This window comes from Garra rufa, chromosome 24 (genome assembly GCF_049309525.1).
Source record: "Garra rufa chromosome 24, GarRuf1.0, whole genome shotgun sequence".
NCBI classification, from domain to species: domain Eukaryota; kingdom Metazoa; phylum Chordata; class Actinopteri; order Cypriniformes; family Cyprinidae; genus Garra; species Garra rufa.
The window spans coordinates 27,891,843-27,902,180 of NC_133384.1; the positions used below are offsets into that span (position 1 = coordinate 27,891,843).

At 33.4% G+C, this 10,338-nt stretch overlaps 1 protein-coding gene across 1 annotated transcript; it reads right to left on the reverse strand.

Annotated features, from left to right (window-relative positions):
* Positions 1–134: 134 nt before the first annotated feature.
* On the reverse strand, positions 135–8,955 carry tecrl2a (trans-2,3-enoyl-CoA reductase-like 2a). Its single transcript, XM_073830588.1, has 14 exons — positions 8,952–8,955; positions 8,725–8,756; positions 6,792–6,842; positions 6,647–6,698; positions 5,526–5,570; positions 3,474–3,577; positions 3,289–3,404; positions 3,085–3,190; positions 2,824–2,896; positions 2,704–2,747; positions 2,489–2,546; positions 2,323–2,411; positions 797–842; positions 135–666 (listed from the first exon to the last, which is right to left on the reverse strand). Exons 1-14 carry the CDS (start codon positions 8,953–8,955, stop codon positions 539–541), a joined length of 948 nt encoding a protein of 315 aa, XP_073686689.1. The 3' UTR covers positions 135–538.
* Positions 8,956–10,338: the final 1,383 nt, after the last annotated feature.

Sequence of the window (10,338 nt, forward strand, 5' to 3'; positions counted from 1 at the left end):
GTTAAGAATTAACACGGTAACATTATCATCAGCAGTATAGTCTGGAAATAATTTATAACGATTGTTTTATAACCGTTTATACCAGTAAATTAGATTTAAGGTAAAACAAAGTATTTTTATTTGACCCCAAAAGTTCAGTATTTTTATATAAATATTGTAGCTAATTAATGTAGCTTTAAGAAAAACCCTTTTATTTCATGCTGAAGTAGTTGGTTTACAGAGGTAGAGGCCTGTGTTTTGCACATGGATTTTTGTGGAAAAGATTTAACCCACAAAAATATGTTGTGTCAACACAAATTCCGACAAATCTGCTTATTTAAATTCCCAAGTAGCATACCATTGTAAATATAACAATGTTCAACATCTTCTTGCATGATAACCGTCAGATATTGTTGAAAGCGGATTTAACTTCATAATCCTTCCCAGAGGGTGTCATAAATCAGCTTCATTTACATGCAGCTATTCAGATGAGTCCTAGTTCTCTCAGCCCAAATCATAATGTCTCTGGATTTTGACCTGAAATTGCTTTACATGAATGTCAAAGGATGAAAGGGAGGATTGGCATGCGCAGGTTTGGGTAGTCCTTAAACTCCCGGGTGTAAGTTTTGTGTTTTCCTTTGGCCCAGATGGTCTTTTGAAGGAAACCGACAAATGTGAAGAGAGCCACTGCAAAAAACAAAACAAAAAACATATTACATTTTAATTATAAAAAAATAATAATAATATATATTTATTTATTTAATAGCTCTGTATATTAAATATATCAAAATTACAACGTTTAATGGCAGTTGCTCACCTGGGACACACTGGGTCATGATGGACAGGCCCACCCAAGCACCCACCTAATAAAAACATTTAAGAAAAGAGGTGATGGCACCGAATAAAAAAAAAAGGAATTGTGACTTTTTTTTTTCTCACAATTGCAAATTTACATCTAATACTTCTGACTTCTCAGAATTGTAAGATTTAAACTTGCAATTATAAAGGCAGAATTCAGATCAACCTAAAATTCTGAAAAATTACGTAACAATAGCGTTACATAAACTCATTCAGTTATAAAGTCAAAAATGTGAGCTATAAACACAATTAGGAGAAAATAAATAACAGCATGACATAAATTAACAATTCTGACTTTTAAAAACGCATTTTTGAGAAATAAAGTCAGAATTGCTATATAAATTCAGAATTGTAAGATATAAACTCACAATTGCAAGTTATAAAGGCAGAATTGACAAACTATTAAAATATAACTATTAAATAACAACAGCATGATATAAACTCACAATTCTGACTTTTTTCCCTCAAAATTGCATGATATAAACTCACAATTGCAAGTTATTAAGTCAAAACTGAGCTACAAACATGCAATTTGGAGAAATTGAATAATAATAGCCTGATAAAAACTGACTTTTTCTCAGAAATGTGTGATATAAACTCACATTTTTGTGAAATAAAGTCAGAATTGCAATATAAACTCAAAATTCTTTTCTCAGAATTGTAAGAGAAAAACTTAAAATTCTGAAAAAGTAAATAGCGATGTTAAATAGTTATGTAACAATAGCGTCATATAAACTCACAATTTTGAGAAATAAAGTCAGAATTGCAATATAAACTCAAAATTCTGATTTTTTTTTCTCAGAATTGCGAGTTTATTTCTCAGAATTGCTTTTTCTTGTAATTCTGATTTTATAACACGCAATTGTGAGTCAAGTTGGAATTGTGAAATATAAACTAGCAATTCTGAGAAATTAAATAACAATAGCATGATATAAACTTAAAATTCTGATTTTTTTCTCACAGTTGCTAGTTTACAACTCTCAGTTCTGACTTTTTTTCCTCGGAATTGTGTGATATAAACTTGCAATTCTGAGAAACTCAATTCTGACGTTTTTTTCTCAGAATTGCCTGATGTAAACTTGCAAATGCGTGTTATAAAGTCAAAATTGCAAAATATAAACTCGCAAATCAGAGAAATTAAGTCGTAATTTTGAGAAAAAAAAGGTCAGAGTTCCGATTTAAACTTACAATTTTGGCTTATTTCTCTGAAGTGTGACTTTATTTCTCAGAATGTCACATTTATTTTTCATAATTCTGACTTTTATAACACGCAATGGTGAGTCGGAATTGTAAGATAAACTCCCCTCAAAATTTGACTTTTTAAACAAATTTTTTTCTTAAATTTCACAATTCTGAGGAAAAAAAAGTCTGAATTGTAACCCTTGCAAAGAGATAAAAAAAAATCGCTATTACTTTTTTACATTTTTTATTCAGTGGCGGAAGCAGAATGTGTAATATATTTGATTATAACAATAGTGCTGTTACCTCATATGTGTAGTTGGGACATGAAACAAAGAAAAAGAGCCACGTAAAAGGGTTTTTAGATGGATTTGGGAACCTCCGATATTTTGTACCTTCAAACAACAAAAAATTGTGTCATACACAAATATCTGATTTGTAATCCCATAGAAATGTGACATAATACACCCACCTTCACATTTCAAACTGTTCAGTGACCAGTGGATAGAAAAATTACCTGCCTCGCATAACTGCAATACAAACAATATACATTATATTTGTTAATTTATCTTTAATACACAATGAGGTCTAAACATATTAGATTATATTAGGTTTTTAAAGTGGTACCACATTTTTGTACACGTTTCTAGATTTAAATAACATTCCACATAGGTTAACATCACATACCACAAAGATAATTAGTGCATAGTTGACCTGTGTCTCTCCATATGCTGTAAAACATAAAAACAAGCTTAGTGTATCAAACTGAAGTGATTACTAAATAGATATGTCTATGCCGGTACTCACATGGTGGTGTGTAGAGAGGATGGTTAATGTAGTACGCTAACCAAGCTGCAAAACCCCAATAATATGAACAATTCTGTGAATTCAGAGAATTTTCTTCAGCTTTGAGGATTCAACACTTTTTTTTCGAGTATTGTTGAGTTTGCCAAATTGCTCAGAAAATAGCTGAACTGTATAATACCTTTCTGACATAGACAAATTACTTCTCAGACTAATTTTCATTTGACACAATAGCAAACCAGACAAGTGTGACCAAAAACTCACCTTTACAATGGCTCTGAGAGGCATTGTGCCATTAGAAAACCGATGCACAAAGATTGTTTCAAATAACCTCTTGATATAGTGGAAGGAGTGACAAGCACAAGCCAAACTGAGGAGAAAATAAAAATCGCTTTATTGACTCTCAAGACATTCGAAATCCATATTTCTTATGTGGAAAACAAAAGGTAATTTTTTAGAAGAACGTACTTGACCACCTGATGAGAGCTGGAGGTGAAGGTGTATTTGTGGTTATAGATGTAAGGGACGCGGATATAGAAGAGAAGATATATCAGAAGGGGACCCATATACTCCACCAGAAAAACCTGCAAATCATTGATGTTTTGAAAGATTGTAGGTTTGAGTCAGAAATACATTTTGCAAATCACTCTTACCATCGTCCATCCCAGTTGTGGACCAAGGTCTCTGAAATACAAGGTCGCTGAGGTCCCAACAGGCAGGTTCTGTAGCACATCATCATCTCGCAGTGCTTTTCCTTCTATAAACGCAAAACTAGATTTGTTACAGCTAGTGTTAAAGTTTTAGGTAAGTGTAGGTTTTGGGCTTGCTGCATCAAAGCAGCTATCGGCAGATAGCACTTATCTTGCTTTCTGAAACCTGAAAAATGCTGCCTTCAATAGCGCTAGAGGTAGGAAGACATCAAGGCACATCTGAGAACATCCACAACGTTTGTGTAACATCCTGTCTACCATGTCTTCATCTGGTTAGATTTTAAAAGCAGAGTAGATGAATAATATCCCTCAATTCAGTGTGTAGGTTTAGCAACTGGTAGAAATGGAGTAGATGAAAGTTTTTTTTTAATGCCAAGGAATAAACAAATCTATATATATTTTCTTGGTTGTTTCTAAAGAAACAGACCTAAGGAAAAGCAACAGGACTGATTTTAGCTGTGACACTGAAACTGTCACAAAGAAATGGAAGTATTTTTTTTCTATAGTGATGTCCGAGTGTAACAGATTTTAAAAATGAAAAAAGGATGGGTATTTGGTTGGATATTGAGATGTGGGTGTTGCACTCAAAAGTAGAAGAAGGTCAACACAAGCTTGAAAAGACGGGGTTTAAGCGGACTAGGTGATTGGAAAAGTCCTGGATACATCACCAGAGGGAAGTTAGAAGTGTTCAAGGTCCAGTTATGACATTCTGATTAAACAAAATGTATACAGTTCAAAAGAGGTCAAAAGTTTACATACACCTTGCACAATCTGCAAAATGTTAATTATTTTACAGAAATAAGAGGGACCATAATAAGATATTTAACATAAAAGATGTTTACATAGTCCACAAGAAAAAGAGGTAGTTGTATTTGTGGGAGTTGTAATTTATAAAAATGACGCTGTTCAAAAGTTTACATACGCTTGATTCATAATACTATGTTGTTACCTGAATGATCCACAGCTGTTTTTTTGTTTTTGTTTAGTGATAGTTTTTCATGAGTCCCTTGTTTGTCCTGAACAGTTAAACTGCCCGCTGTTCTTCAGAAAAATCCTTCAGGTCCCACAGATTCTTTGGTTTTTCAGCATTTTTGTGTATTTAAATCCTTTCCAACAGTGACTGTATGATTTTGAGATCCATCTTTTTACACTGAGGACAACTGAGGGACACATATGCAACTATTACAGAAGGTTCATATGCTCACTGATGCTCCAAAAAAAAACAATGCATTAAGAGCCAGGGGTGTAAACTTTTGAATAGAATGAAGATGTGTAAATTTTTCTTATTTTGCCCAAACATCTTATTTTCTTTTTATTTAGTACTACCCATCAGAAGCTACAGAAGATACTTACATGTTTCCCAGAAGACAAAATAAAGTAAATTTACTGATATTTAAATAAAAAGTTTTCACCCCCCGGTGAAATGCATTGCTTAATGCATTGTGTTTCCTTCTGAAGTATCAGTGAACGATTGAACCTTCTGTAATAGTTGCATATGAGTCCCTCAGTTGTTCTCAGTGTGAAGAGATGGATCTCAGAATCATACAGTCATTGCTGGAAAGGGTTCAAATACGCAAAAATGCTTAAAAAAATTTGATGAAGCTGAAGGACTTTTCTGAAGAACAGCTGGCAGTTTAACTGTTCAGGACAAACAAGGGACTCATTAACAACTATCACTAAACAAACAAACAAACAAACAAACAAAAAACAGCTGTGGATCATTCGGGTAACAAAACAATATTTAGAATCAAGTGTACGAACATTTTTGAACAGGGTCATTTTTATAAATTCAACAATTATTTTCTCTTGTGGACTATATGTAAACGTCATTTATGTTTAAATATCTTATTTAGGTAAGTACTAAATAAAAAATAACATGCATTTTGTATGATCCCTCTTATTTTGCTAAAACAATTGACATTTTGCACATTCTGCAAGGAGTATGTAACCTAAACTTTTGACTTCAACTGTATGTAATGAGTTTCTCATACTCACTGGGGTCTAGCCTCAGGGCTTGTCTAGCTGGGTACCATTTGGGATCTGACAATGAGAAGGACAAAATCATACAAACATTACACGCTAATTTCAAGAATAATATAGACACAACATACTAAACAAGCAACATTTACAAATGTTAAACATTGTGTTTAATTAATGCTGTTGTATAATATAATTTCATTCATTATTACGCGCGCGCTCTAGAATACTTGATTGTGATTGGTCAATCGCGGGAATCAGCAGTCCAGTCAGAGATTTCCTTGTATGATCTGTGTTACGCCATAGCAACGAGTTTATCACAGCTCGTCCAGGTGAAAATCAACCAATCAGGTACCGAATAGACTCCCCTCAAAAATCCTTTCAGCCAATAGAAATGCTAAAACCAGTTACGTTCATTACACCAGCGCTTCTTTCAGGCTTCTTATCTCCTCACACCGCGAAAACGCGACTGGCGCCATCATGTGTCTCAGGTATCGATTTCACTGAAAATAACTTACTGTAGTTAGTATTGTTGTTAGTATTGCTGTCTAAACCACGGGAGAAAACGTGTAGAAGCTCCTAAATCATATAGAAGAGGACTTAGTAAGCAATAAAGGGCGCAATATTTTGACAAACTACTAGGTGTTAAAGATACATACGAGTCTAATATTTCACCTAACGTTACCTAACTGGAAATGATAAGAACAAACACAAATGTTGTCAAGATTATTGCCCTGGAAATCCTAGAAAAACTGTTTTTTTGCACTCTTCTTCTTGATTTATTATAACTTTTGGCAGTCTATAGTACGCCAAATGTTTTTTCCCAGTCTGACCGATTAGTACAGCCCAAAACATGGCAATTATTGACCATTTTCAGCAGCAATAATCAGCTAAATATATGAGTTTCGTTCAGTTTAGTGGCATTGTTTACATTCACTACCGCCAATATGGCTGACTGATGATGTGTCCTGAAAACACTCTATAGAAGTAAAATTAGACAACAATTTAAAGATCAGCAGGCCTATTTAATATGTGCTTGTTAATTTGGTGAATAAAACCAGCACCCTGACGCACAGTAGGGAAAAAATGTAACCAAGATTTCATATTTGACTAGGTAAAATCTGTGCGGTAAAACTTACATGACTTATGAAACAAACTCTTAATGTCACCTACGCTTGAGTGGGGTTCAACCTGCATTAAAAACAAAATTAAATAATTTACCATTAAGTTTTGGCTGAGTGCAGCAGTCACTGTCTTTGATTATTAAAGGTAAAACCTGCTTACCTTGTCAAGAAAACAGAGCTGTTCTTTGGTTTTTGAGTCCAGAATTTCGACCTGGAAGAGTAGAGTCATAAATCCAGCTGGGTCAGTAGCTGCACGGCCCAGACGCTACGAAGCATACTTACGTTTTAATCCAATCAACATAAATCAAGATAATTTACTGAAGGTCTGGCCTCAGGGTGAAGCTGCCCATCACTTTCCCCATATTTTTTTTCCTCAGAGATGCATCACAAAACTGACAACTGAGAAATAAAATCTTTAGCTTTTAACATAGATTCATAGTAATAGGAAATAAGGAGAGTTTAGGACTAACTTGCAACATGTTTTCACTTGAGTGATCGCAAAAAAACATGCTGTGAAGTGAATACCCAAAGCTGTTTCATTCTGACAGTTTTCCAAGTGTATCCAAGAAGCCAATGAGCACCTAATGAGGGCGGCACAGTCCAAGAGCTGTTTTTATTGATCAGAGCTTCTGTTTTGACAGCTCTGTCCCTGTTTAGCTCATTGGATTCACTTCATCAATCATGCCCGAAAACAAACACTGAATCTCCACCATTGTCTCTTTCTGATCAGTCTGAGGTCTGAAATCCAAAGATGCATCTGTTGCAGTATAGGGATCTTTTTAATCTTAATTAAAAGGCGTCAGCGGTGATCTACAGTATGCGCTGTGAGTTGACTCTGCTGCAATTTGCCTTGAAAGCACTACATACTGTGCAGCTCAGCAGAGCTGTCAACCTGAAACTGCTTTTATACTGGCTAGTGTAATAATCGTCTAATGGACGCACAGGATTAGCCTAATGCTCAATTTAAAGAAAGAATCCCAGTGGAGTTGTTGAGGTTATTCTGCAGATGGAGATGTCTGGGATCATTACTTGCACATGTTGCATCTGACGCTGATCCACTTGTCTAAACTCAACAGGGAGTTTTTAAAATTTTTAGACTTGAAATGGCAGATGTTTGTTGAAAAGACATTTATTTATTGCTTATATATTTTTATAGTTTATATACACTACCAGTCAAAAGTTTTTGAACAGTAAGATTTTTAATGTTTTTTTTTCAAGCCTGCATTTATTTGATCCAAAGTACAGCAAAAACAGTAACATTTTTGAATTTTTTTTTTACTATTTAAAAAAACTGTTTTCTATTTGAATATATTTTAAAATGTAATATATTCCTGTAATCAAAGCACAATTTTCAGCAACATTACTACAGTCTTCAGTGTCACATAATCCTTTAGAATCATTCTAATATGCTGATTTGCTGTTTGAGAAACATTATTATTATTATTATTATTATTATTATTATTATTATTATTATCAATATTTAAAATAGTTGAGTAAATTTTTTTCAGGATTCTTTGATGAATAGAAAGATCCAAAGATCCTGAAATGAAAAGCTTTTGTAACATTATACACTACACCATTCAAAAGCTTGGAGTCAGTATTTTGGGAAATGATAGAAATTAATCGTTTTATTTAGCAAGGATGCTTTTAATTGATCAGAAGTGATGATAAAGACATTTATAATGTTACAAAAGATTTCTATTTTAGATAATTGCTGATCTTTGGATCTTTACATTCATCAAAGAAACCTGAAAAAATTACACACCGCTGTTTTCAACATAATAATAATAATAAATGTTTTTTAATCAGCAGATCAGAATATTTGAATGATTTCTGAGTAATGATGCTAAAAATTCAGCTTTGAAATCACAGGAATAAATTGCATTTTAAAATATATTCAAATAGAAAACAGTTACTTTAAATAGTAAAAATATTTCACATTTTTACTGTTTTTGCTGCACTTTGGATCAAATAAATGCAGGCTTGGTGAGCAGAAGAGACTTTAAGAGTCATTAATGTACCGTTCAAAAACATTTGACTAGTAGTATAAATAAAACACAGATAAAACATCTAAATGTGGTTTGAAATCTTACCTCAGTTTTATTGTGAAATTGCAAAATATTGTCTGGAGAAATTTCCGAATACACTTATTTTCGCTCTGCTTTTTCTTCTATAGTGATGAATGTGACTTATTCATTGTCATACTCATGTACAAAGACCATGCAGTAAACCTGTCCTGTTTTCAATCAAGCAAAGTAATCAATAAAGCACTCTCTGAATTTCTGAGTGCTATTGACAGGACGTCCCGCCTCTGTGATACCCATCCCCCCAGTACTGTAAATACAGCAGTAATGATGAGGACTCTGTCAGGCTTGAAACATAATTCTATATCTACATTGAATGATTGGTTAAGTTCAATGTTTTGCAGTTCTTTCTTTCTTTGTTTACTTCTTGATGACAGAAAACAATTAATGACATTAGATTTGAATGTTTAAGTTGTGTTAAATTTCAAAGTTGTTTAACCCTTTAACTGCCCCACCAAGAAAAAGGCAATGGAAAAAAAATTTTGTTTGCATTTTTTATCTCTTTATGTCACCAATAACCACACTCAATGTTTTTTTTTTCCTATAAATCCTATAATTTTTTAAATATTGACCTCTACCAAACGGTTGATATGTCACTTAATGGTAAAAGTACTGAAATTCATACTTATACTATGAAAATCTGAAAATATGAGCTATAACACTAATTTATTTAAAATTATAATCCAAAAAATATTTTTGTATATTGAATCTTCTTTATTTATTGAAGTATGCCATAAAATATTTCAGGTTTTCATTTTATCACGGAAATTATGTTTTCTTGTTTCTATTAGACGTATACATGTAGTCGTTCAATAATGGTCTAACTGATGTCTAGTCTATTCTTGGGCTATGGTTAGACGTCTATTCAATTTTCACTGTCAGCCCAAATTCAGTCTTGTTTTAGTCTAGACCCATATTCACTGTCTATTAGACGTATACATGTAGTCGTTCAATAGTCGTCTAACTGATGTCTAGTCTATTCTTGGGCTATGGTTAGACGTCTATTAAATTTTCACTGTCAGCCCAAATTCAGTCTTGTTTTAGTCTAGACCCATATTCACTGTCTATTAGACGTATACATGTAGTCGTTCAATAGTCGTCTAACTGATGTCTAGTCTATTCTTGGGCTATGGTTAGACGTCTATTCAATTTTCACTGACAGCCCAAATTCAGTCTTGTTTTAGTCTAGACCCATATTCACTGTCTATTAGACGTATACATGTAGTCGTTCAATAGTCGTCTAACTGATGTCTAGTCTATTCTTGGGCTATGGTTAGACGTCTATTAAATTTTCACTGTCAGCCCAAATTCAGTCTTGTTTTAGTCTAGACCCATATTCACTGTCTATTAGACGTATACATGTAGTCGTTCAATAGTCGTCTAACTGATGTCTAGTCTATTCTTGGGCTATGATTAGATGTCTATTAAATTTTCACTGACAGCCCAAATTCAGTCTTGTTTTAGTCTAGACCCATATTCACTGTCTATTTGACGTATACATGTAGTCGTTCAATAATGGTCTAACTGATTTCTAGTCTATTTTTGGGCTTTAGTTAGACGTCTATTAAATTTTCACTGACAGCCCAAATTCAGTCTTGTTTTAGTCTAGACCCATATTCACTG